The sequence below is a fragment of the Setaria viridis genome, chromosome 2, assembly GCF_005286985.2.
Source record: "Setaria viridis chromosome 2, Setaria_viridis_v4.0, whole genome shotgun sequence".
NCBI classification, from domain to species: Eukaryota; Viridiplantae; Streptophyta; class Magnoliopsida; order Poales; family Poaceae; genus Setaria; species Setaria viridis.
In genome coordinates, this window is record NC_048264.2 from 39,755,545 (window position 1) to 39,782,367 (window position 26,823).

The 26,823-nt window shown below is 44.5% G+C and overlaps 5 protein-coding genes across 6 annotated transcripts; 2 read left to right on the forward strand and 3 right to left on the reverse strand.

Moving 5' to 3' along the window:
* Nucleotides 1–1,519: 1,519 nt before the first annotated feature.
* Nucleotides 1,520–7,432, reverse strand: LOC117843052 (protein FAR1-RELATED SEQUENCE 6). The gene is made up of 4 exons (XM_034723613.2): nt 7,275–7,432; nt 2,295–4,595; nt 2,139–2,210; nt 1,520–2,040 (listed from the first exon to the last, which is right to left on the reverse strand). The coding sequence occupies exons 2-4, from the start codon at nt 4,569–4,571 to the stop codon at nt 1,951–1,953; spliced, it is 2,439 nt and encodes an 812-aa protein (XP_034579504.1). The 5' UTR covers nt 4,572–4,595; nt 7,275–7,432; the 3' UTR covers nt 1,520–1,950.
* A 27-nt stretch (nt 7,433–7,459) lies between these two features.
* Nucleotides 7,460–10,962, forward strand: LOC117843053 (pentatricopeptide repeat-containing protein At4g17616). 2 transcript variants are annotated; one of them, XM_034723614.2, is made up of 2 exons: nt 7,460–8,061; nt 8,168–10,962. In XM_034723614.2, the coding sequence occupies exons 1-2, from the start codon at nt 7,984–7,986 to the stop codon at nt 10,136–10,138; spliced, it is 2,049 nt and encodes a 682-aa protein (XP_034579505.1). In that variant the 5' UTR covers nt 7,460–7,983; the 3' UTR covers nt 10,139–10,962. The 2 variants fall into 2 exon arrangements, with proteins under 2 accessions (XP_034579505.1, XP_034579506.1); XM_034723615.2 differs by having other exon boundaries at nt 7,466–8,092.
* Nucleotides 10,963–11,528: 566 nt separating this feature from the next.
* LOC117844896 (protein FAR1-RELATED SEQUENCE 5) lies at nt 11,529–15,179 on the forward strand. The gene is made up of 3 exons (XM_034725729.2): nt 11,529–14,190; nt 14,275–14,335; nt 14,995–15,179. Exons 1-2 carry the CDS (start codon nt 11,652–11,654, stop codon nt 14,289–14,291), a joined length of 2,556 nt encoding a protein of 851 aa, XP_034581620.1. The 5' UTR covers nt 11,529–11,651; the 3' UTR covers nt 14,292–14,335; nt 14,995–15,179.
* A 140-nt stretch (nt 15,180–15,319) lies between these two features.
* Nucleotides 15,320–17,742, reverse strand: LOC117844901 (expansin-like B1). The gene is made up of 5 exons (XM_034725743.2): nt 16,628–17,742; nt 16,400–16,506; nt 16,131–16,312; nt 15,838–15,970; nt 15,320–15,703 (listed from the first exon to the last, which is right to left on the reverse strand). The coding sequence occupies exons 1-5, from the start codon at nt 16,833–16,835 to the stop codon at nt 15,488–15,490; spliced, it is 846 nt and encodes a 281-aa protein (XP_034581634.1). The 5' UTR covers nt 16,836–17,742; the 3' UTR covers nt 15,320–15,487.
* A 1,479-nt stretch (nt 17,743–19,221) lies between these two features.
* Nucleotides 19,222–26,489, reverse strand: LOC117844898 (NAD-dependent malic enzyme, mitochondrial). Its single transcript, XM_034725731.2, has 19 exons — nt 26,089–26,489; nt 25,867–25,963; nt 25,195–25,313; nt 24,778–24,945; nt 24,437–24,565; nt 23,933–23,993; nt 23,550–23,653; nt 23,367–23,450; nt 22,505–22,611; nt 22,188–22,299; nt 21,715–21,828; nt 21,030–21,095; nt 20,589–20,661; nt 20,423–20,509; nt 20,253–20,307; nt 20,096–20,167; nt 19,940–20,002; nt 19,754–19,868; nt 19,222–19,667 (listed from the first exon to the last, which is right to left on the reverse strand). Exons 1-19 carry the CDS (start codon nt 26,257–26,259, stop codon nt 19,593–19,595), a joined length of 1,872 nt encoding a protein of 623 aa, XP_034581622.1. The 5' UTR covers nt 26,260–26,489; the 3' UTR covers nt 19,222–19,592.
* Between the last annotated feature and the right edge of the window lie 334 nt (nt 26,490–26,823).

Consider the following 26,823-nt stretch of genomic DNA (forward strand, 5'->3'; position numbering starts at 1 on the left):
CACATCAATTGAAATAAGTTGATTAGTTTAGTGTTCAAAGTTTGAGAGGTTTCATGCACACTTTCTAGAACAACGTACGAAAGGAGTACGAAATTGCTTGTTGGAGCAAATAAATCAAATCATCATCCTATTCTATCCAAAAATTGAGATTGATATGAATTTGTTGAGGTGAGACCAGATTGCCAAGACCCCGACTCCCCAACCTATTTTTCTAAGATAGAGATTACATAGTATACACACTCGATGTGGTCATGTGGGGTTGGGACCAGATAGGTTATCTTCAATCCTGGTCTAGTTAGAAGGGGTTAAACCTAATGGCATAACAATCTGAAGATCTTAGGTCTAATAGGACCTGCTGCTTGATTTTTTATTTTTTACATTTATTTTTTGATTCGTAGCTGGTACCTGGAGCTGGACCAGGACCGCCCTTCTTGATGTCTGCCACGGACTCCATGTCAACGGCTGCACGCAGCTCAAGGCTGCACTTATATTCGTTCTAGGACCAGTGCGGTTGACGTGCGGGCCATCCTGGCCGCGGCGGCGAGAAGATAGTCAAGGCTGTCGTCTCTAGCCAAGCTCAAAAGCTCTACAAGGGCCGCGTGTAACCCAAGCCACAGCTGGTGATAACTAGACGTGGTTATGAGAGAGAGGGGAGTAAAATCTTGTTGGGAGCACAAGTGATTTTCTGCGTGGCATCCCAAGGAGCAGCACGTGAGACCTGCAGTAGAAAAACCTTTTGCATCATTCCATACACCTCTACCTCTACTGCCAGAGTCATCTTCATTTTTCCTAGTTGTGTATACCATTATTCTACTACCTCCTCTCTCTCTCTCACCGTACTGCATCTGCACCCGTGCACATCACAACGCATTGCTTCCACAAGTGAAAGAGTGAGGCCAAAGTGACTGCAAGTTTGCATTCTCGAGAACAGATTAAAAAGAAGAAGAAGATGTTGCAGGTTTCGTATTTCTGCAACACGATAGAGAGAGAGAAGAATAATACGAACAGAGGAGGAGGAGCCATCACTGCTCCTGACGCGTGAAAGATGGTGGCGGCAATGCCGTGGCGTGGCGCCATAGGATTCATCAGCTTCTTCTGAGTTCTGACCTGCTGCCACGGACGAGGGATCTCATGATCATCACAGGCACACTAGTATATAGCAGGTGAATGTGGGTGCGAAGAACTATAAGATTTATGAGATGTCATGTGGTGGATATTGTTTTACGCCCGGATCACGCGGACCGGAGCAGGGTCAGGCGGATCCGACGGCGAGGTCAGGAGGATCGACGGCGGCAGCACGAGCGCCACGACGACCGGCGACCGCAGGTGGAGGACCGCCACGAGCGGCAGAGGTCAACCTCGGGAAGCAGCAGAGCCAGCTGTTATGTTCCTGGACCAGGACAGAGCAAAGCAATAGGTTATATCCCAGTCAACTCCCTAGATATGTTCTTCACCAGAGAGGATAAATATTTCCTGGGATCAGCTTGCTGGATCCCAGTTTGACAGGGTAGAATGTTGATTCACAGAGAAGCAGCAAACATCTGATTGCAAATGGATTCACAGGGATACACATGGAAACATCAGGTCAAATTATCAGAGATCGATTCGAGTGCATCTGACCTAACATGGTTCAGATAAACCTAATAGGAGCTGCAAATATCCAAGCAAAAAGGAAACGATTATGTACAGCTCGGCAATTAGACAGATGCGGAGGCACATCGCATACTGGATAAACCCCTTTGGACCAAAATGGTTCAAAGATGGTTGATTTTGCCGGTTTTCACCAAATGTGATCTCTTTTCCTTCTTCACCTTTGTTCTGGTGGTCACCAACTCCGAGGCACGGAACACGAAGGTCAGACCTGATCTATCACCCCTAGTTTTTCCCAGCTATGATACTGTCAGAACTTAGTCTATTGGAAGGGATCTACAATTGCCTTGCTGCTTCCTCTCACTGGAGCTGAGACCTGCTGCTGCTTTCAGGCCAATGGAAGCTTGGCGCATTGTTGTATTGTGACAAATCAAATGAAATGGTCTCCACCTACAAAAAAGAGCGTCAGTATGCGTGAACCACACCAGCTAACCATCTCCTGAAAGAGCAAGAGAAGACAAAAACAGAAAGCTTATTTCTGAGCTTACTCCATAAGGGAAAGTTTCCGGAGCACCCGTCGATGTTAACGGCCATCCCTCATTTACAGGATTCGCCTGGACCTAATAAAAAAAGAAATGAAAACTTTATATTAGCAAAACTATAATTGCTAGCCAAATGTACATATATCTAATAACATCACATACATTTGTTGCATCAGTTACGCTGTCAGTTGCAGTGACTGCTGTGTTTATAGTGTTTGCGGTGGCATTCCTCCTCTTGTTATATGCCCTTTTAGTTTTCTTTTTCAAGGTATCAAGAACAGTTGGGGTCGCCAGCTTCTTCTTGCGGGAACGCTTGGACTGGCCTTGAGTAAGATCCCAGCCCTTTGTACTAAGAGAGATGGGCAATGCATCATCAGTAAAATCCTCGTTCACAGGATTGTATGCAAAGTTGGCTGTTGAAACATGGCTGTCAACCCTTTGATCTCTTAGTGACTTCTCATATGAGATCACTTTATCCCTGATTTCCCTCATGATTGACAAAGCATATTCTTTTGATTCTGAGTTCATGGAACCAAATTCCACAACTTCCGCAAAGTATTGGTGGCCAAGTTTGTAGAGATCATCGTAGCTTCCCAGTTCCTGATTACCCGCTGAGACAGGTTGGGATATGGAAGCACATGTTTGTTTACAATCCTTGCACCAGCGATGAATGATGTATTTTGGTGGAATCATCAGCACAAGCTCCTGCCTCAATACAGTGAGCGCATGCCTGCACAATATTCCTTTGGATTGGAACAACCGGCAGAGGCACCATATGTCATCTTCAACATTATCATAAACAACTTTGTAGTCTACCTTGGTTGCTTGATTGATATGCTCCGAAACTACGTATGTAACCACTGAATCATTCCGGTCAAGTATACTATAATTGCAATGAAATGAATGCCCTATTTCATTCAAGAACTTCTGAAAGATTTCTGCAGTGTACACCTTTGCGGCTTGATCTTCCACAGGTAATCCTGTCATCATTGGTGGCCTCATCTGTGATGATCTTAAATCTTCATAAGATTCCTTTTCTAACTTATCTTTAACAGCTCCCTCATACTGCTCTACAAACATTTTCAAAGAGGTTCCTGACGTCAACCAGCCGTCAAAATAGTCAGTAACACTATCACTTCTATCTGTGACAGACATTCCTGCCCAAAATGAATCCTTCACATAAACAGGAGCCCATTGCATCCTGACCTCATATAGTTTAGACAACCATTCATTTCCCTCTAAGCGAAAATGTTGGATGGTATCTTGCCACTCTTTGTCAAAGTCAGGCATAGTAACATAATCATAGGCCAGTGTGGTGAATGCGGAAATAACTTCATCCTTGCTCTCCATTTCTTCCAACTTTTCAGGAAGCTCATTTAAGATGTGCGAAAGGCAAAAACGGTGCCTTGCATTAGGAAAAACCTTTTTAATAGCTATTGCTACATCATGACAGTAATTGGTAATTATTGAATGTGGTGGCTTGGCATTCATACATCTTAACCACGTACCGAAAAGCCACACATAAGCTCCAAGAGATCTACCTGCAAGCAGGCCACAGCCTAGTAACACTGGCTGCGCATGGTGGTTAGTGCCCACAAATGACACAAACTGCATATCATACTGATCACTAAAGTTTGTGACATTAATAGCAACAACATCACCAAAGTAATTGTATGAACTGCGTGATTTGGCATCCGCCCAAAAGACATTCCTTAGCTGCCCTTGCTCATTCATATCTAAACTGTAAAAGAAACAAGGGTTTTGGTCTTGCATTTTGTTGAGAAAATTCAACAGTTCCTCTAAGTCTCCATCTGCAAGCTTCAATTTCCTATTTCTGTCTATCTTGGTTCTGAATTCAGCCTGTGTAGATGAAGTTACACCAGTATCACCACCTCTACCTGAAAGTGCAACAGCTGAGCTGCTCTGTGGTCCCTCAGACTCAGACATACGAGGTGGATTTAGAGAGAAAGGAGAGTTCTTCAAATGCCTCTTAAATTTAAGCAAGCTCGGATCCAGTGGATGGTTGTGCTCCAACTCAAGAACAATTACTTCCCAGCGGTTCTGAAAATGTGCGTCCTTCACGATCATCTTAGCCTTGCAGCCAGTCTTCATGCCTCGCTTTCTTGCAGGTCTTGTCACACCAGATCTCAGTCTAGACTGCCCTCCTTTAGAACATATGAATGTAGAGCGATAACGGAAACCATCAAAGGTATTGTTAGATCTTCTTGTAATACCAAAACCTGCGTGACAACCGTATGTCACATAGAACTGAAAGGCATCTTCCTCCGAGTCAAATATCATCCCTACTTTTGGCAAACATGCCGGATCTATATCAACTGGTTTGAAGACATCAATCTCAGCAGCATTTCCTTCTTTCTCACCATCTTCTTGCAAATCTTCTTCATTAGATGATTCAGTGCTATACTCTTCCTCTTCCATTGGTCCAAAATTTTCCAAGTGAACCTGAAAATAGAGCAACTATGTCATGAACTTTGTATAAATATTCTTACCAGAAGCATGAATAGTACACCTACTACGGCACTGTGTGCATCGTCGCATATAATGGTGAATAAATTGGAGCAGACGGTGTCACTGAAATTCCCACACACTCCCTCCAGGTGAAATATATGTTGTTTTTAGACTTGTACACAGGAAACACGGAAGTATATGGAGTGACCTCATTGCCCTTCAATTACTCCCACATTGGCAAAGGTGCCTCCTTTGTTTCATAAGATTTAGCAAGGGCATAAGCAGAAAAGAAAAGGAGAAAGGTGCCAGGCTGCCAGCAAGCTTCCAGAAGACTAGAACTATGAAAGTAATCAGAGTAGCTGATACTTGATACAGTAGAACTTCCTTATGCCATATAAATTTGAAGGGGCAAAACACCAGAACTTCATATTTATAGGGGGCAAAACTGTCCAGATTACAGCATGCTAAATGAGAATGTTAGAATGCAACAAGAAACAACCAACTGACCAGAAGGTGTTTCAATGTTATCTTGAGCTACAAACTGACTAGATTTTGTTCTGTACTAGATAGTGTAGCAACTTAAGTGCTACTTTCTTCTTCCTTTTACATTGCACCTTTATCCCAATTCATAGATGAACAGGGCAGCAAATCACTTAAAGACACAAAGCATGTGTTTGGTTTTGGGACCAAGTGGAATGGGTTGGGTCCATCCCACTTTTCTAGGTTATGTTCAACCCATCTCATGTTTGGTTAGGAGGGATGGGTCCGTTCCAGTTTTTTGTTTGGTTGGAGGGGTTGAGGGTTAGGATGGATGCCATTCTAACACCGTTAGCCACGCTTATCAGTGGGTCCCACCTGTCATCTATAGGTCCCATGTGTCATCCTCCTTTCCCTTCTCTTTTCTTTTCTTTTTTTCTGGTCAGCCTCATCTTCTATATGCGGCTCGTCCTCCTCCCGGCGGCGCCGGCCTCCACCGCGTCGCCCCCGGCACAGCAGCAACACCCGCTACAGTGCCACCACCCCCACTGCCACCGGTGACCGCGCTCATCGTCCTCGTCCTCCCCTCCGCCGCCACCGCCGCCCATCCCTCCGCACTTCTTCCTCGACCAAGCATCACTGGTGCCTGAAGCGCGGCGACGTCCCCGCGGAGCTCGCCAACGCGCACCTCCTCAAGTTGCAGCTGCCGTACGTGCACGTCCGCCTCAAGAGCCGCACTGACGTGGACGCCCACGCCGCCGAGCTCCGAAGCAGCGTGGATGCCGTCCAGCCCCAGCGCGGCGGCAGGCTCGTGGGTGGCGAAGCTCGAGCTCGCACGGCCGGCGGCGAAGCTCCCGTGGGCGGAGCTGGTTCTCGCCCTGACCGCCACCCCTGCCTCTCCCCGTGCCCTCGCCCGGCGGCAGCGGCCTCGACCTCGCCTAGCCGGCGGCGAACTCGACCTCGCCTAGCCGGCGGCGGAGCTTGAGCTCGCCCAGCTGCCCGCCCCTGCCTCTCCCTGTGAGCCACGCCGCGCTACCCGCCACACCGAAGTAGCTTCGCGCCGCGCCCCGCTCTCTCTCTCTCTCACCACGCCCGAAACAAAGAGCAACGACGTCCATCTGGGTCGAGTGCGTCCGCTCATTTTGGGCAGATGCATTCGACCTGCATCTGAGGGGAATATTTCCCTCAGGGATGGACCCAACCCACTTCGTTTTGCAACCAAACGCGGGTTCATGTGGGTCGAACTCGTCCCAACCCAGATAAACCCCCAAACCAAACACACCCAAAGTCAAGTTCCTAAATCATAATGGACTAATCACTTGCATCAATGAAGCCTTGAAGTAGGTTCCTTCCATGAGGCAGCAAAGCCATGTAGCACTACGACATGGTGCATCTCCTGCAACACACGCTAGCGCCAGGGAGGAGGTGAATCTGCTAGGGACTAATCCAAGAGCCAGGGAAATAGAGATGATGCTGCAATGCACAAACGCCACTTGTGGGGAAGGGAATCAGTGAATTGCCGTGGCGCGGAATGGAGATTGCCATATGGCAGATACCCACCCTAGCCTGCAGCCAACAAATCTAATTGAACACATACTCTTTTTTGTCTTAAACCTGGGATTGAGTGGTGTAACACAAATCTTAACAATACTACCAGCTGGTCCTGAACACAGATCGTGCCATGGAGTCCATGGCGTGATCTGTGCCATCACTCAGTGGTACCATAACAGAAAGCTGCATCCTGAAGTACAGCAAAACTTGAAGCATTCTATTGACATATTCACCCAAATCGGCTTATAAAGTAGGTAAAGGTCTCAGTAATAGACGTGCAATAGCCGCTAGCCAAGCCGATGGGAGCTCCGGCTCCCCGCCTCTCATATGCTATCCAGCCTCCATCCACGTCTCTGGCGGCACCAACGGCGAGCGCGCCGCCGTCTGTCCCACCCCACTATTTCAATTTCAACACGAAAAAGCATTGCCTTCTCAGCATACAGATCGAACTGGGATTTCACCCTATGGAAACCAAGAATCTAAACCTTTTAGCTTGAAACGCGAAACTTTCTGCTCGATTTTTCAACTAAAAATGGAATGGGATTGAAGCAACTCGGAACCTAAACTTACACTCAAGGAAGCTTTGAACTGAATAAAAATAGCAATTTTACTGGAGAAAGGGGGGGAGGGGGGTTGGGGTTTTACCTTCCAACTCCGGCGAGGGGAGGCGCGCGTACGTCGAGGTCACGATGACGCCGGTCGCTGCTAGGTGAGCGCAGCGGCGACGAGGCGAAGCAGATGCGGCTCGAGAGCAAAGGGGGAGAGACTACGAGAGGGAGAGGGGCGAAGGCCGGAGGAGAGAGAAGGGGTGGACCTGGAGGCTGGGGCCCACCCAGCCAGCGGCTTTGCCTCTTGCGGCGACACACCTGATCGCACGGCTGCGGGTGCTGAGGCGCGATCCGACGGCTGCGCATTTCCCCCGTTCGTCTCGGCTCACACCGAAGAAACCCTCTCGGCCTCTACTTCGCCGGCGCCGCCGGGCACGCCGCCGCCCTCCGGGACAGGCGTCCGCCCCTTCGCCCACAGGAGCCCGCCGCCTTGAGTCCTCCCTCGCAACTCCGACGCTAGTGTCTCTTTCCATTCCTTGACCTTCTTGGAGCCGGTATTCATCCGGACTCGCTTTATTCGCTTCCCTGCAGGGTGTGATGTGCGATTGAGCTCTCGAGCCATAATCTTTCTTCCTCTCCATCATATTACTTGTCGAATTTATTACTGCGCGGTGCCATGCTGATCTGACCCCATCCATTCCCGTTGTTATTCTTCTATTACTTGTCCCAAGAATTGGGCGGGTTTTCAGCTGGACCCTCATGTCCGGCATTAACACTCAGCTCCATCTCCACACTTGGAATTGGCAATGAGGAGCTTGTTTCAGGCGTGCCACCGCTACCGCCGCCTCACGTCCGTCCCTCGTGCTGTGGAAGCTGCCTTTTCTGTAAGACCACACTGCTTGGAAACAATTTGAGGTATACTTTGTGCTGTTGTGCATAGTTCACCTGCCGTTGTGACTAATAAGATGCATGCTTGTGTTCTTGTTCCAGGCCAATGACTATGGGCCATGGAGGAGGTATAGGTATATTTCTGCAAGCACCAGTAAGGTTCTACCATGGGAAACGCCGTCCCGTGAAACGCTGCTGAGGAAGATAGATGGTGCTTTAAAGGATGGCAATGTCGAAGAGGCACTGCAATCATTCGGAAATTACAAGAAGCTTCACGGTCTTCCTGAGCCGCGGGTACTGAATAGCGTGATCGTGTCGCTGTCTTACATGTCTAGTCGGAGGTGGCTTCAGAGGGCATTTGACTTGGTTCTCTCAGTTCATCAAATTAACAGCAATGTTCTCAACTGTGGCTCACTGATGAGGCTAGCGTTGGCTCTTGCGAGAGATCAGATGCCTGTTCCAGCCTCCATGGTCCTGAGGATCATATTGGAGAGTGGAAAGCTCCCTGATGTTGATATACTGAGCATGGTGTTTCTGCATATGTTGAAGTCACAGGTTGGATCCTATCTTGTCACTGATGTTATGATTGAGACCTGTGAGAGTTTCTTGGACCAAGTTACAGATAGACGGGAAATGAAAAAACTTGATCCAATAAAGAACAATGCCACCTTGTTCAATATGGTTTTGGAGTCATGTGTGAATTTTAAATGCATTATCAAGGCCCAGAAAATAATGGAACTGATGTCATTGGTCGGAGTTGTGGCCGATGTAAATACAGTGGTGATTGCTAGCCGTGTCTTTGAGATGGTTGGGCAACGAGATGAGTTGATACAAATGAAAAGAAGCATCGACTCTTTAACATCTTTGCCATTTCTTCAGTACTACCAGCATTTTTTTGACAGTCTATTGAGCCTGCATTTCAAATATAATGACATGGATGCTGCTGCAAAATTTTTAATCAATCTGCATCAGCAACGAAAACCTAGTGTTTTCTTTCCCAATGGTTTACAGAAACAAGGTATAATACAAATTGGATCTGGAAATCTGAAAACCGGATATAGAATAATGTTTGATCCCGGAAAAGTTGACAGGAGCTTTGTTTTGGGTACAGAAAGCCAATTTGGCCTTGTTGTCCTTACTAATGGAAATCTTCTTCATACAGAAAAGGCTCTTGCTAAACTTATTGTAGGTTGTGTGAAATCAAGGAATATGCATGCATTATCTAGCCTTTTTATTATGTTACATAAAGAAGATCTAGAGGTAATTTCTCCTCTGGATGTGGTTAATGCATGCATTCAAATGGGATGGTTGCATGCTGCTCACGAAATGCTAGATGATTTAGAGTCAGCTGGAATCCAAGTCGGGATTACTAGTTACATTTCTCTTTTGAGAGCATATGAGCAGGAGAATAAGTCAGAAGAATTCGATGGGCTTCTCCAGCAGATACAAAAGATTGCATCTACCATGGATGATATTCATTCAAATTATCCATTTACGATCAAGAATATTGCCAAAATAGTGAAGGATGAAATGCCTCTCACTAATTCATCTTTGTTTGCTGCTTTGGCTGAAGAAATGAAACATTACAACCCTGAAGGACACTTGACATTAGAGTTCAATAATTCGATTCTTTTCTTCTGCAAGGCAAAAATGATGGAAGATGCTCTCTGCACATATAAGCGTATGAGAGAACAACATATCAGGCCCACTTATTATACTTTTTGCCACATACTGTGCAGTTATTCTTCAATGGACATGCATAGGGAGATCACCATGCTTTGGGGAGAAATAAAGCGCAGACTTGAATATGGAGAGCTAGATGTGGACAGGGACTTGCTTGATTGCTTGATTTTGAATTTCCTTAAAGGTGGATATTTTTCGAGGGTGATGGAGGTCATTAGTTACATGTCAAAACATAATATTCACTGCGACAAGTGGAAATACAGGCATGTCTTCCTGAAGCTACACAAGAACCTGTATAGGAATTTGAACTCCCTGCATGACAAAACTGAAGCTCAGAACAAAAGGATTGAAGATGTCCGAGCTTTCAGGTCATGGGCAGGTATTAAATAAATAGGGTTAGTAACCATTTTGGTCCCTCAAGTTTAGCAAAAGGTTCACTTTGTCCCGTAAGGTTTATTTTGATCCTTTGCATTTGCAAGTTGGGTGCATTTGATGACTTGGCGCCAGGAAAGCATGCCATGCCACTAACTGTTCATTGCCTCCTCTTTGCTGACTATGCTCTGACAAAAAGATCAAATTGCCCCTGCCTCCCAGCTGATTGTGTCGAACCATTCAAACCAGTTGCCAGTTACCACATAGACCAAAGCATTGCATGGAGGGGCACTATTTCTCACTGAGCTGGCTTGAGGCGAGAAGCAGGGGCACGCTTTTATGGCAAGTAAGCCCCACACGCACTGAGCTGAGATCTCTTATGCCCAGAGGAGCTCCAATGTCATGGCAGGTTTTGGCATGCCATGGCACACTGGCTACGGTGCAGTTGCCCATGGATTCCCACGAGGCCACGAGCAGTTATGTTCGGACCAACTTTATTTACACGCATGGTGGGCTTTGCACTGGATTGGTCAATATTTTGTTGTGCCCCTGGGATTGCCATATTGTGCTGAGTTTTTATATGCTTCGGCCTCAATATGCAAATTCTGGACAGAATTTGAATTCATCGGCAGAGCAAGGGGTCATCGATGGAGGAACTCACAATGTGGGGCTTTAAGCAGCTTGGAGTAGAGGAAATCATCCAAAGTTTGGGGATACTGTATCTAGAATTTGTACAGTGATTCTCTTTTTTTTCTTTGATAATCTTTAGCTGTGTTTGAGAACCTTGTAAACTTATATGCAATTTTGGGAAATACAGCCATCTCTGCGTCTTTTAGGGTTGACGACATTTATTGTCAGGATGGAAAAACGTTGGAATTTTATATTTCAGTTTGGCATAGAAATGGAACATCAGTATATCAAGAAGGATGTATTTGGAAATTTTATCCCTTCAAATTGGTCAGTGTCATCTAGTGTGCTTTCTGGTTACAATTGCTAAAAATGTTTGACCTGTATTAGTGGCACAAAGGAATCTGCAAATTGTTCATTAAAAAAAGTTAAAGTTCATTCAATAAAAAGGAAACTGCAAATTAACAAAAAGGAACTAGATTTTTTTTCCTTGGTAATTGAATTGCTGTGCAATTCTAGTTTCCTTGCTTTGTTGCTAAATAAAATGTAACAAGGGCGATGCGGTCACGAATAACGTGAGCGGCAAAGGAGCCACAGGAATAGCAGCACATCAGGAAAAACCATAGATCTTTAGTTGTTGTAAGATAGGCAATTTTTATAACTTCAATATCATCTCAAAAAAATTTGAGCGACATCATCTCAAAATTTTGACTGGAAATGCTCTAAAGGGACTCGGCCAGCACCAACACGTCGCAGCACAACTGCTCCCCTGTCGCGGGAAGCTCAGCCACACACATCGACCCACAGCCGCCGCCTCCGCAGGCGATCCCTCCGACCACTAGGTCCCCTTCTCCCTCCTCGCTCCCCTCATTCCTCCAAAGTCCAAACCCTGGCGCAAACCCTAATGTCCGCCGCCGAGGACCCCTCCCGCCTCTCCGGCGAGTCCTCCCCGTCGTCCCCCACCTCCTCCGGCTCCTCCTCGCCCTCCTCCTCTGGCGCCGCCACCAACCTCGCCCTGACCGCATCGACCTCCGCCGCCGGCAATGACGCCGACGCCGACGTCCCCACCTCCCCGTACCTGGGGATGTACTTCGAGACGGAGGACGACGCGTACGAGTTCTACAAGGCCTACGCCGCCCGCCTCGGCTTCGTCGTCCGCAAGTCCAACAAGTCCAAGAACTCGCGGCACACCGTCACCCGCCGCCTCTTCGTCTGCTCCAAGCAGGGGTTCCGCCAGGAGCCCAAGAAGCCACAGGACGAGGCTGCTGGCGCCGGAGCCGCGTCCTCGTCCTCGCCGGCGCCGGCACCCCGGTGCCCGGAGTCGCGCACAGGCTGCCTGGCGTCGCTTACCATCAAGCTCATTCCTTCTGCCAACGCCTTCCGTGTCACCGACTTCGTCGCCGGGCACAACCACCAGCTCGCGTCCGCCGCGCCTGCAGTTTCTCTGGCCCTACTGCCACCAAACTCGTCGCATCACAGCATAGCTGCTGCGGCAAGATTGCCGGACCCAAGGGATGGGCCACATGTGGACATGCACTTCGAGACCGAGGAGGACGCATATGTCTTCTACAACAGGTATGCTGAGCACGTGGGCTTCAGTGTCCGGCGCTCCTACAAGAAGCGCAAGCGTGGGATGATAGTGTCGCGGATCTTTGTTTGTTCCCGCGAGGGTGTTAGTGACCGTGCCAAACAAGAGGGTGGGGCCATAGTCCCTGCAAATGGTGTTGCAGGATCAGCAAGCACACCTAGGCCGGGCCCGGCACCGACACGAACAGGATGCCAGGCGAGAATGGTGATCAAGATCACTCCCTGCCGGACATACCGTGTGGCGAAGTTCTTCCCAGAGCATAACCATCCGCTTGCCAATCCAGAGTGTGTGCATAAGCTGCGGTCACATAAGATGAGGGCTCGAGCACATGAGTTTGGGGCAGGGGACCTGCATCGAAGGAAGCAAGGGAAGGGTGTGCAGCTCGGAGATGCTGGCGCGGCATTGCAGTACCTGGAGGAGTTGCAGGTAGGAAACCCTTCAGTGTATTATGCGGTAGGGGTTGGGCCTGATGGGAAATCTGCTGTAAATTTCTTCTGGGCTGATGCGAAATCAATAATTGACTTCAGGAGTTTTGGGGATGTTGTTTGCTTTGATACAACATATGGATTGAATATCTATGGACGGCCATTTGCGTTGTTTGTTGGTGTTGACAACCACAAGCAGTTACTTGTGTTTGGTGCAGCACTACTCTATGATGAAAGCATTCAGTCATTGAAATGGACCTTTGAGGTGTTTGCTGATGCTATGCGTGCTAGGCAGCCACAAACTATTTTCATCGATGAGCGTCCTGAGTGTGCTGTTGCAGCAGCAGAGGTCTGGCCTGGAAGCAACCGTTGCATAAGCGTGTGGCATATCTACCATAATTCAAAGAGACACTTGAAGCAGGTGTTTGAAAGCTCAAAGAGTTTCAGCAATTCTTTGAGCCATTGTCTCTTTGACTATGAGGACGAGATGGAGTTCTTGTCAACATGGGAGAAGCTAATTGAGAAATATGACATCAGCGAAAGTGAGTGGCTCAGCAGGCTGTTCATGGAAAAAGAAAAATGGGCTTTACCTTATCAGAGAACCATCTTTTCTGCTGATATGCTCACCACTCTTCAAAAGGATAACATGATTAATGAACTGAAACGAGAGCTCAGCGAGCAAGAAGATATTCTGCAGTTCTTCAGGCGTTATGAGGCTATTTTGGAAGAGCATCGATCAAAGAAATTGCATGCTGATGTTGATGGCAACCAGGTTACTTTGCCTATCCCGTCGTTGCGAATGCTAAAACAATCGTCAAATGCTTATACACCTGAAGCTTTCAAGATGTTCCAGGGTGAGTTTGAGGCTTACATGAATTGCATGTCCTTCCCCTGTGGTGTGGTTGGCACAATCTCGGAGTATAAAATTGTGCTTGATGAGAAGCCATCAGAGAGCATTGTCAAATTTGATGCACTAGATGGCTCAGCCAGTTGTAGCTGCAAGAAGTTTGAGGCTGTTGGAATTCAATGCTGTCATGTACTGAAGGTACTTGATCTCAAGAATATCAAAGAGCTTCCAGAACAATACATTTTGAAAAGATGGAGAAAAGATGCCCGTTCTGTTCAAATTGGGGAGGAACCTACCTATGGATCTGGCAGTGTCATGCGATCTCCCTCAGAAGCCCGATTCAATAACATGTGCCGGTTGGCTAGCTTGATTGCTTCAAGGGCTGCCAAATCTGAGGAGGCAATGTCGTACATTGAAAGCCAATCAAGTGTTCTTCTGAAACATCTTGATGATATTCTACAGACAGGCTATCCAGATATGGGAAATCATGCTGTTGCTTCAAGCAGTCAAGCGATTTCCTTTGTAGGCAGCCAACATCCTGACCATACAACACAAGCAGGAGCAGTTGCACAGACAACAAATGGTATAATCTATAATGTTTTAACATTTCCAACATATCATCATTCTGTACTGTTTTTAATGAATGGAATCATGTGGGTGATGGCAGGTCTGATGGGGCTTTGATGGAACATTTGCATTCTGTAGTCCAGATCATACTAGCAACATTGGTAAGTAGTTCATGTTAATTTACTGAAGAGGTGATATTGCACAACCTAAACATTAAAGAATTCACTTTGTTGCAGTGTGACTTGAACTGCAAAGGATTCACTGTTTTAGTCCAACCTCGAGGTTGGAGGCATGGCAGTAGGCTTAGAATTGTATAGCTGTATATAGTTTTCCAAGTTCATAATTTTTTGGATTTTCTAAGGATTCATATAGAATGGACCAAAAGTTGTGGTAGAATAGTCCTTTTGTGTGTGTGTGTGTGTGCGTGCGTGTGGGGGGGGGGGGGGGGGGGGGGGGGGGGGGGCAGTGGCATCAGAGGAATGTCCTTTATAAAAAATTCCGTGCCTAATAGATCATTTCATTGATACGACATTACATGTACGAGGAACGTGCTGACTTAGTCTATTGTTTTACTTAATGTCTAACCAGATTTCCTACACACATAGTGATTCCCTTCTTAGTACTTGCTTGTGCCTGTATGTTCTGTTATAACTAGTTTAAACTCAGGTTTTGTTTGTCCACAAGATTGAAACTTTGTGGTGTTTAGGCTTTTCCTCTAACAGATGTTTAATTTCTCAAGTATAAATGAATTAGGAAATCTTGTTGCTATTTTGACTATAATTATTTGAAAGTTAATTAACTTGGTTTGTTTCTTTTATAGAACTTCAGAATTGACATGATTGCCGGGAATCCTCCTCAGCCAGAACTTGTATACTACAGTGGACAATTGAATGGGGCTGCCTTTGTAAATTGAGTTGAACATTGGTTTAAGCATGGTGGTGTACAGTATTTATCTGTGGTCAAGTTGATGTAATTGTGTTGCTAATCATATTCAATTTTGATGAACCCGTGCCTTCTCTGCATCAAATATCATTTTTCTCCATGCATTTTGGTGATGATTCATGGTCCTCCCCTGGCAAATAAGAACTGCCCCTTTTTTTAAAGATGGTTCTAGTTCTAGTCGAAGTGGTAAGAGAGCTGCTCAATTGTTCTGAAAACTTTGTTTATTCTTCCATGAGAAATTATTGATATATAGGCACCACAACCTTAACAAATTACAATAAATATGTCGCAAGAGCGTACTTGATCAGAATGCAAGGTAACAATCAATCATCATAACTAGCTATATAATCCTGTTGTATATTCAATTATAGCTACTGCAGCTGCACTTGGACCCCAGAATCGTACGTGGCTCCTGCTGTCCAGTTCTGTGGTATTGTGCTTGTGGAAACCAGCCATTTCTGGTCGCCGCGATGTGGAGCTCCGCTGCTAAATAGCATCCTTATGTTCAGAGGGCCATTTGGTGGGGAGATAGCAGCCCATACTGCACCATGAGTTCGGCCCAGAAGCTGGCATGTCAGGTTCACAGTCTGCATTCAGTCATCAATCAACAGGTATTTAGAACTAAATATTTCATTTTAAGTTCCTGCATATTTAAATCTTTCTGAATGATCATAAAATTTCCTGCCTTTTTTCTACATGATCTGCAATGTTTACTGTTTACCTCACAAAGCTGGACTGCAATAATATCCTGGTTGCCTTGTTGGTACCATATCTCAAATTCAAGATAGTAAGGGAAATGGCTGCTCTCAGTAATCTTGAATATAATATTCTTGCCTGGGTAGATACATGGAACCCTGAAGTTGGGAGAAACCACGAAAAATTCAACATGCCTCAGTTGTGTCATTAACTCATTATGCAAGATCATTTATGTTGTAATTTTCAGCTTATTTGCCTTGTAAATAAAGCAAGTAGGCACATCGTTCAAAGCTTAAGCCATGCTTTTTATGCACGCACCTCCTGTACTCAATTCCAACATAACCAAGGTTCAGCAGTGTTGCACCAGCGTCCTTGTTCTGCCCCATCCCAGCGAAGGCGTGCTGGCTCAGGATGAAGTCAGTCCCGTTGCTTGCCCCAGAGTCTGTGATCACGATTGTCACTCCACTTGGGGAGCAGTAGTGAGGATTTGTGCACCTAACCTGTTGGCAGTCACAAACAATCTTAGTTTGATCAAAGGAGTTATGTTTCGTAGTTTACACAACTACTGCTGGCGGAAATGAATTTACCTGGTAGCATGCACCACAGCCTACCCCATTCCTGTATAGACTTGCTGATGCTGAAACATCTCCATTGTTGAGCGTTGCCCCAAATGCACCATATTCACATGCTCCAGCTGAAAAATCTTTGTTAGAAACTTAATTGTCCTTTGGTATAGGGTTTACATAAATATTTACACAGAAGTCTGGTAACCTAGCAAACTTTTCTCTTTAGATTACTGCTTACGTGTTACTTACTTTCGGTCCCTCGTGTATCAGAGTTGGGGTAGTGTACTGCTTTTGACACCGTGAAATTTGCATCTGCAGTAGCCTTGGAGATGAGTGCAAACAGATAAAGCAAAGCTGAGAGGCAGTGCATGGGAAAAGCCATCTGTGGCACAGAGACGAACGAACAAGGCTTAGAAGATTGTATTGTACATATATATAAGATGAGAGATGGAGTCATGTATTTATAGTGCTCAACTTGAGGTGCCTCCCCTTAGGCTGCTCACGAGTTACGAGCTGGAAACTTTTGGTTTTGAATGGATGGGGATGCCAATGCTGTTGTTGAATATGCTTCTCTGAGTGCACACGTGCCTGAGTCCTTGTGATTCCTTTCTTCATTCTCGAGGAAGTAGGCGCTGTCTGGAAGTTCTGTTTCCAGGGTCTCATTGTTTTAGAAATGTTCCGTTCCCGTGTCTGGAGAGTTTGGTTTTGGAATTTGACTTTTACAACTGATAAATAAAACTTTCGTCTACGTAGAACAGGATATTTCATTTTTGTTTAAGCTTGATCTGCCTGCATGCTAATTGCAGTTTTGATGTTGTAGGCTGTAGGACGTGTAACCAATTTGCCCGCACGTCCTGCAGGTCTTTGAACCGACAGGTATATCCCAAACCAAAGGAGTGCTATCCTGTCTTGAAAGAGTTATTCCCAAAAGGACTGATGCAGAACGGCAGTTGCTGCCAGTAAGTGTTTGATTTGAATATGACAGGGACGATTCATAACGGCATGTTTTGCTTGATTGCCAGGTCTAAGGTAGTTTTGAGCTTAATATTGTCACGCCTAAGATTAAGCTTAAGCATACCGTAGTTCGTTGGAAGTCACTTTGTTTTGCGGCCGAATATGTTTTCACGCTGCAAACACAAAGAGCGAATATAGCATGGTTCTCAGGGATGAATACGGGATTGGACACAGTACAGATACAAATATAGATGCGGATAATGTCACATCAAATTTTCGACATTAAGTATCCGGATTTGATACTAATATGATATTGAATATCCGGATTCAAATACGAACTATTTTATTTGGTATTTGAACCCTTCGGTTAGATCCACGGACAGATTTTTCACCCCCTTGGTACCCAAGCATCCATCTAAAGAAAAAGTATTCAATGGTTGATACATACACACACTCTGAAGTAGAATTTTCCAAGAACAATACGTGGAATGCGTGGTAACTTCTAAGATCATACGATCTATTTTCACGGGTTTTTTTTTGGCATTGTGGCCTGTAAAAGATTGTTTTTTTTTGTTAGATTAACCTGAGAGCGTCTTACCGTTTGTTGTGACGACTGGTGAGCATCACATCAAATAAAAATCTCTCAGCAACGTAAATAAACAAATGAAATGAAATGGCCCGTTATTTTTAAATATATGATGTTTAAGGCTAATTAACATGTCCTAAATGACATATATTTAAAAACAATATAACCAAACTAACGAGCATTACCCAACCACGTAGGAAGTTGACAGCCATCAAGACTGCAATCAGGCATGCTGCGACTCAACATTGCCAGCTGTATCAACGGAAAAAACAAGGAACAGAGGACGAGACTGGGATAAAGAGGCGCGAGATGCTTCGCGCAGAGCAAGAAAGTTGACCAAGTTCGGAGAGCTGAAGGGAACTAGTAGACAGCAAATCGTCCAAGCCATCCCTCCCTTTTGGAAAGGCCAAGTGCTTTCCTGCCAACTAGATGTTGAAAGAAACAGGCGCAAACCGTTTCTGCACAGTGCACGCGGAAGTCCATCGACAAGCAATATCCAACGCAACCCACCTGTGGAACCCATCGAAGAATATTGCTTTCTCCCAAAAGATGATAAAAAAAACTGTTAAAACAAACAAAAAATGATCACCATAAGCATAATTCCCGAGTCTGCACAAAAATCAACAAGATAACTCATGCTCGAGCGAAAATAAGCATATGCTTAAGTCCACAGCTTTACCAGAAAACCCGAGTATGAACCAGATCCAGATCTAGGCATCTTCACAATTCACCTTAGTGGTATGATCAACTCAGGTTGGCAAGATTAAACCAGGCTGGCTGCTACGACTACAAGAGACCACGCATCCAAAAAGGAATTCTCCATTGAACCACAACTCCACAAGGTATCTTCACCTACATCGCATCATAGCTGACATGGATAGCACTACTAGAACTCAACCACCCGGAACCAAATGGCAATGTGTACATGGGGTGACATGAGGTACGATAAGAAACAGTAACAGCACGGTTTGCCTTACCCTTTGTAGTGCAGTTCTGGAACAGTTCCTATCTTGAGAGGGAAAGGTCTGGTAAAGCAGCGTGTTCCAAGGAATTAACAGATCCTCACACCATCGGTTGTACAGATGGAGTTCCATGAACAGGACGGCTACAGACCTGAACTGGCAGGATGTATCCATTCACCATCGGGTGGACACGGATCGCCACTGTGGACAGCAGACAAGTCATAGCAGCAAATTGCAAGTACTGATGAGGCAAGAATACCCATACAGCTGGTGTAGTAAGAAACTATAAAGAACGAGGCAAACATCAAATATTTTTCGACAAGTAAGCAATCAGAACCGAATGTCACAGGTAAACCTATGGTTTTGTTACTTGATCTGTGTTCAAATGTACACACAGCATACTGACGTTCGAGAAAAAATGGAGTGGGGTTCCAGCCACGCTACAGCTGACATTTGAAGTAGAAAAATGTTCAGCTCATTGGAGATGCGTCAGGAAACGGAGCCCATAATATAGGCCTAACCTCTGGTAGTACTAAATTCAGTTGAAACTGAGATCAATACCTTTGACCTACCACGTGGCAGATGCACGAAAACAATCAAGGCTGCTTGCTTTATAACTAGCATACCTACACTTCTGAAGTAACATACAGAGTGCAGCCTAAAGTAAATTGTACATGATCATGAACATATGCGAAATAGCAAACAGAGCTCTCTAGTCTGTCTTGTATATTATTGTTGGATAGACGGGACTCCACATGTTCGTCTTGACATATTCAACGGTTTCTTCCTGTATCACAATGAGTTCAAGGTCAACAAAGTAATACGTGATATGACCAAAATGTACTTCGCTTGGGAAGTGGAGAGATTAACCACCTCACTGAGTCGTGCAAGCTCACGTGCATCCATGTCACGGTATCCCTCAGCTAGATCCTCTGCTACCGCCTCCCTCACAACTGCTGCTGCTACCTCCTTAGTGATGTCACGTATTCTGCATGTAGAACATATTAGAAGGCATATCATACAACACAAACAGGAAAATCGGAATTAGAATTATGAAACCTGGAGATTGGAGGATAAATTATCCCTTGGAGAACCTCCTCTTCTTCCATGTATGAAGCCAAACTACAGTAAAATTTACATAGTAATGAAAACAGTTATAGATGTAAATACGTAACCCGAATGTGTTACAAGGTGCTCGGAGGTCAAGGGAGTCACCGTTCTGCTGCAGCCTGCAGCATTCCATCAGAGATAACCCGAGCACCGGATAGAAGGGTTCCTAGCCCTATTCTGCACAACAATGAACCCAAAAAAATGAAATCATACTTTTCACAAGAATAAATTCAATTGCATAGCGTAAAGATAATGATCTAACCCTGGAAAGAGGTACATGTTATTCCCTTGATTGGAGTGGCCAATCTTCCCATCACCTGTAAGAATCATTAATGTCTGAGTCTAATATAAGAAAAAAATTGAGATCCTACAACTGAAAATGAAAATTGCATATGAATACGAGTCACGATGACTATGAGTGGGAAGAGGTACCAAGATCCACATCATGGAATGGGCTTCCACTAGCAAAGATGGCTTTTTCACCCAGAATTGAAAAGGCTTCTCCAGGTGTACACTCAGCTACAAATGGAATGATTGCAGAATTAGATAAGAGAAGTGACAAACAATAAACATCGGAGCAAAATTACAAAGCACAAACCATTCTTAGTTGGGTTTGACATTGCAAAAATTGCCGGTCTCGAAGAGGATGAATCTTTTAGTGCCTCTAGAACCTGAAGGTACAAATACCCTACGATGAGCATTCACTTCAACATTTTGTAGCTTTTCAAAATCTAAAAATGGTGGGTGCAACGTCTAGAGCACATGTAGTCAACTTGTCATGATGCAAGGCCTACAGCTTGGGACAAGCATAGGATTTGCAGGAGGCCTTTTTTTTCCTAAGTTGCAACTATTTAATAAGTGTAATAGTAATATGAAGACTTGTTTGTTTGAAAGTATCCTTCCCCAATAAGAATAGATGGAAAAGGCAATTTTCTGCAGATTTGGTTTATGTTTGTAATCTTGTAATTTTTAAAGTTGATTTTCAAACCAGTGGATCTTAATTGGAGATCCTCTGTCATTCCCTTAACATGCAACTAACCTCCTTCGAGAACAAACCACCAACTGCAGATAATCCAAGTATGACATCAGGCTTCACCTTTTTAACCTGCACAACAGACAAGGTACCAAACAAAATATTCTGCATCATTCTAATGTTATTCATTCATGAGCTGAAGTCCACTTCGTTAAGTCAAATTTGAATTTTTGTAACATACATACATGATACATAAACTGATAATTAAGATATTTCATAAATGTTAATCTTCAAAGGAAAGCTAGAAAAGTGTCAGACAAGAAAATCCAGAAATAACAGAAAACCACAAGTGGACTATTAACTGAGCCATCTAACACCACATGAAATGGCATTAGCTCTGGACCACAGATAAACAGTGTTAAAAGTCATAAGGCGATGTCATTTTGTATGCGGTGCTGCATCACAGCAGTGAGCAATGGATGCTCCTTAGTATTTGTCATGGAGAAATATTAAGTTTATTCTCCAAAACTTTTCAAACCTAGATTCATACTTTGGTCTCCTTGGAAAGGGTGATAATAAAGAAAAAGCTTTGCCAATAAGTTAAATAAATGTTGCAGTAATGAATCGGGTCCATATTAGAAAATTCTTTTGGGAATACATATCCCTTCACAAAATGTGGCAATTCATCCTTTAAGAAATGGTTACCAGTTATCATGCTTATAACAGCATAATGTACAAGATTAGACAGTACCACTTCAACTAAGCTTGCCCCCTCACTTAGGCCCTGGTGACCAAGCTCACTCTTTCTCCTAGCAAAAGGTCGTGCATCTGGATCAATGTCTGCACGGTCTTCTGTTATTAGACCCTGCATAATGGAAAACGCAAATCAGGTCTTCTGTTCACTAAGTACAGACAACTGGTTTGTGCGAAACTTAGCAAGAAAAAACAGGTCACATTTTTTTTGCGGGGAAAAACTAGGTCACATGTTGAATGATTGGGTATATAGCTAATCAATTGTTACATGAGCAAGGAGGCACTCTCACTGACATGATAGATACAATAGTGTTGATCTAGTTAATTTTCTTAGAGCATAAGAGTACCCATGCCATTCTTTCTACTCAGATTATCATTCCAAATACAGGTGGTATGGAATGGATAGGATAAAATAATAGGCAACCCTGCAAATGCGTTAATTGTTAAAGGGTTCTTGGTTATCCAGCTTACATGGGCATCAACTATCCAGAATTGGCTCCTCGCACTCTCAAAAGCAACCTCATTGTTTCCCAACATTCTTGCCATGGTTCTGCTTGCAGCATTCACCACTCCAATACCAGCACTGTAAAAAGTAAGATATTGTAGAGGTAATACTTCTTTTGCAAGAATATCAGTGTTAACATTACTCGTATTTCCAAGATTCTTTTTGAACTGAATATGCTAACTAATAAGTTATCAGAAAAAAAACTGCCGATGTTGCCATGAACCACTTAGCATGTATACTCTAATTCTATACTGAGTGAAAAAGGATTGAGAGCATTTCAGACCTGCCAGCACCAGCAACAACAATCCTTTGCTTTGGGAAATCTATCATTGGCCTTCCTTGTGCCCGTACAGCTCCTAAAAGGCCAGCTATTGCAACACCAGCAGTTCCCTTTGTGCACAAAGAACAGTCATTTCAAGAGCAATACATTGACTCTTCTTGAGGTCTTGATAAATATGGAATATACTAACTGGAATGAAAAGTTTGTGAATCCAGCAAATACAATGCAAAAGTCAAAAACTCAAGCATTATTTGACTTGTAAAGGCTTGAACATGAAGACATGTTGACGAATATTGTAACTAGAGCTAGAACATGCATTGTGAAGAGCACATGTATCCTGTGAAGATACAGTATTGCCAATGTTTGAAAGTGATTACTACATCAGGTTTCACCATGCTCAGTCCCTTGATAAATATATAGATTGTGCAACACCATCCCTCAAGCTAGGTCATGCTTGGTTGCCAGCAACATATTGCCACAAACATGATGGCAAAGTTGGTACGCCACATGTTCTATGGAGAACAAGTTCTCCACAGTTGGGGAAACATTTGGCTGGAAAATATGCGAGTGATGAGTGGGCCACATGCTTATCAAAGTGTAGTGAGCCACAGTTGTAGACATGAAGCAAACGCTAGCCACACTAGATCAAATTTGCTAACTTTGATGTGGTATAAACTATGCATCAAATACTGGTTAGTGCTTACATATTCAGAGGTATTCATGAACTGAAAATGACAATAAAATGAATTTTTGCAGATGCCGTCTGTTAGCCAGCGTCACAAAGAAAGTACAGAGTTCATATCTCATAAAGACAAAGAAACCTAATGAACATCTTAGGAACAAATTTGCACAAACTAGGACTGACCTGAACATCATCATTGAACATGCGATAAGTCTTTCTGTAACGCTGCAACAGCCTAAAGGCCCATTTACTTTGGAAATCCTCAAACTACAAAAACACAAGAAAAGTATTTGTGATACTGTTCCAGATTGAGCCTCATGTAATGAAAAGGTTAACCAAATGAAGCATAGGATGGCAAAATAGCACCTGTACAATAACATTAGGCCAGCGAGTAAAAACAGCTTCCATGAATTCATCAATGACTGAGACATATTCATCTCCCTCAAGACGGTGCTCTTGTAGCCCAAGATCTGGATTATAAGGAATTAAGAAAAGTTAGAATAACATGACAGATTTTCCCAATATCTAGCTAAATATCCAGTGTATCTACAGTTGAATAAGTGTCATTATAGGCATGCCATAACATGGAAAGTTATGGCATTGGCTACATTGTCTTTTCCTTTATGTTTTGAGAGTGACCATATTGTTTCATATGACAAATATGTGAAAACAAAGCTAAGAATTTGAGAGACAATAAATACTGTTAAGTATCGTAAATCCAGAACTAGAAATATCAACCAAGATCTTACAAAGAGGATCCTTAAGGAGCTTCTCATTGTTCGTTCCGACATCAATCATAACAGGAAGAACCTAGAAAAAGTAAGAAAGCAATCGAAGTTACAAAAAAGAACTGTCTATTTGAACATGTGAAAATTAATAATAAGCATGTAAAAAAAGTAACAGTAGATCACTTGAAAGTTTCATTTTAGACAAAGCTAGTGAACTCCACAAGCTATTGTTGTTTCATTAAGAAACACATGGTTTCAATATAGGGAAAAATCCACTCAGATGTCAAATAGTTCTTAAACTAATATCTTGCATGGACATGTTTCTTTGAGATTTTTTAAATTATCAGATTGACTCCACTCAAATAGCAACACCAAAGCAACAAAAGAACAATCCCAATCCTTGAAAGGTTATATCACGTGAGTACTTTGTTATTTGATTGCCAAAAATTTGTTCAGTTTACTGTAGAATCAAAAATGGAAGAGAAGGGGGGAGTCTGAAATGTCCTAGAGAACCTTTCAACATACCCTTTGAGGATTTATTCCAGCAGCAGCAACATATAAATCCAATTTTCCAATAGCAATGCCAATACCATGCACCCCCAGATCACCGAGGCCCAAAATCCTGCTTCCATCAGTCACCACTATCATGTCAACCTGCAAAAGATTGACCGATTAACCAATTTTTATTTGCTTGGAATTGAAAGAAATTTTCTTCAGATAATTTTGTCTTTTTAGATCTCCAAAAGGCAAAGGACTGAAAAGTAGACTACCTTAAACCAACTGTATCATACCTTAAAGGCAATGGAATAGTTCAATTACAGAAAGATCAATTAGTAAGGGGACACTGTACAAGGACTGATGCATACCTGATCAGCTGGCCAATTGTACACCATGGACATCATCTCCCCACGATCTTCTGAACTAAAATACATTCCCCTAGGCCGTCGAAACAAACCACTGTAGTTTTGGCAAACAAGTCCAACGGTTGGTGTGTAGACAATAGGCGCATGCTCCTCAATGTTATCTATTAGGACCTAACGAACAAAAATGAGACAATGTAAGGCAACCATATCAAAAAGGTAGAATTCAACTGGTAGGATCCAACTAGTTCCAATCAGCTATGTTTGATACTGCAGTACCAACAAAGATGACACAGAAGGTGCATAACCACCACACATTGTGGGTGTTAATCAAATATATTGTAACCTAAGAGAATGTACACAATCAACAAAATTAAGGTTGTGCCCGCATGAATGTGCAGGCACAGCTGTGAAGGTACAAACCTTGTAGTACATTGTTTCATTTCTGTCATGCAATCTGTTGAGGATGCGCCATTTTGCTAATGGATATGTATCAGACGGTCCATCTCTCACATATTTCTGCAGCCGTTTCAGATCAAGCACTGTAACCAAAGTACAAATTAGGGTGAATTTGCAGGACATAGTTACAGTATATTTCCGTAATGGTGCTTTTCAAAATGGCCTACAGAGTTACTGTACACCCAGCTAGCGCACCAGCAGTATCTGATGCATCTCCTCTAGCTCTAGCAGTAAATAAGAACGTGCAACTTCTGCAATTAAATTTCCAAGTGATAAATATGGTATACTTCATTGCAACTTTTAGGGACACTTTTCTGTTTGTCCGTAGCTTCTAGAGAAATCTGAGCATACAAAAGACCTCTCAGCCGTTCTATACACAATCACAGGACACTTGCACCCCCGACCTCCTAATGCTAACCGCATCAGCTGAACTTTCTCAACCTCCAGACCTCAGACTAGCCCCCAGGAGACTGATCCAACACCAAAGCCAGCGCCAAACACCACATTCGTCGGAATACCGTTCCCACACTACAGCGGCCGATCCAATTAGATCCCGCGGCCGATTCATGCATCGAGTGGCGAACCCAAAAGCCAGCGCAAGCAACCAGGCGGCTGATCGGGACGGGGAACACGTACTGAATCTGTCGATCTGCTGCTGTGAGGAGACGACGTTGGGCGGGAGCAGGCCGCGGAGGCCGAGACGGTCCCTCTCCGTCATCGAGAACGCGGTGCCCTGCAGCAGCCACAGCCAGCAGCATCAGAAAGTTCACAACCCCCAGAAAAGGCGCGACCGAGTCAAGTCAGGGAGCGCCACCGCCCGCCGCGAGCGCCCGGACGGGGAGCGGGGCCGAGGCGTACCCGGTTGAACCAGGGGTCGTGGAGGATGTCGGGCCCGCGCTTGTGGAGGACGACGGGGCGGTGGCACTCCGCCGTCACGTACTCCCGCGGGTGCTGGGAGAGGAGGAGGTGGAGGCGGCGCAGGCGGTCGGGGGCGAGGGATCGCCGGAGATTCCGCGAGATGGACGCCATCCCTACGCCGGCGGCTGCTTCCCGGGGAGGCTCTGGCCGGTGGTGTCAAGTGGTCCTGGGTACCAGCGGACGGGGGGGAGTGGAGCCGTAGCTCTCGACGATGCTTTTGCGCGAATTATTCTCCGGCGCGTGCGTGGGCGACGCGGGGCCGTGGGGGTTTGCCGGTCCCGGCTGCCCGGTTTGGTTCGTTGACGGACGCGCGCTGCCGACAGGGAGGAAGAGGAGTGAGATCTGCCCGGTTCTTCGTACGAACGGCTTCGGGTCGATCAGATGCTGAAGCGCAAAGCGATTGTCAAGAAGAAAGTTATTCCGATGCAAGCGTGTGCCAGTACGCGTAGATTTTCTGGTAATTGCGTGGGAAAAAATAAATTACTCCGGTTCTATGTGAGGTCGTTTTTGTTTTTCTAAATTCATAGATATTATTATACATCTAGACATAGACTACATCTACATGCATAACAATATATATGAACGATTTGGAACAACCTACAATTTGGAACGGAGGGAATACGTGACAAGATAACTTTTTTATAAAAACCATAGTTCAGCATAGAGTTCATGATA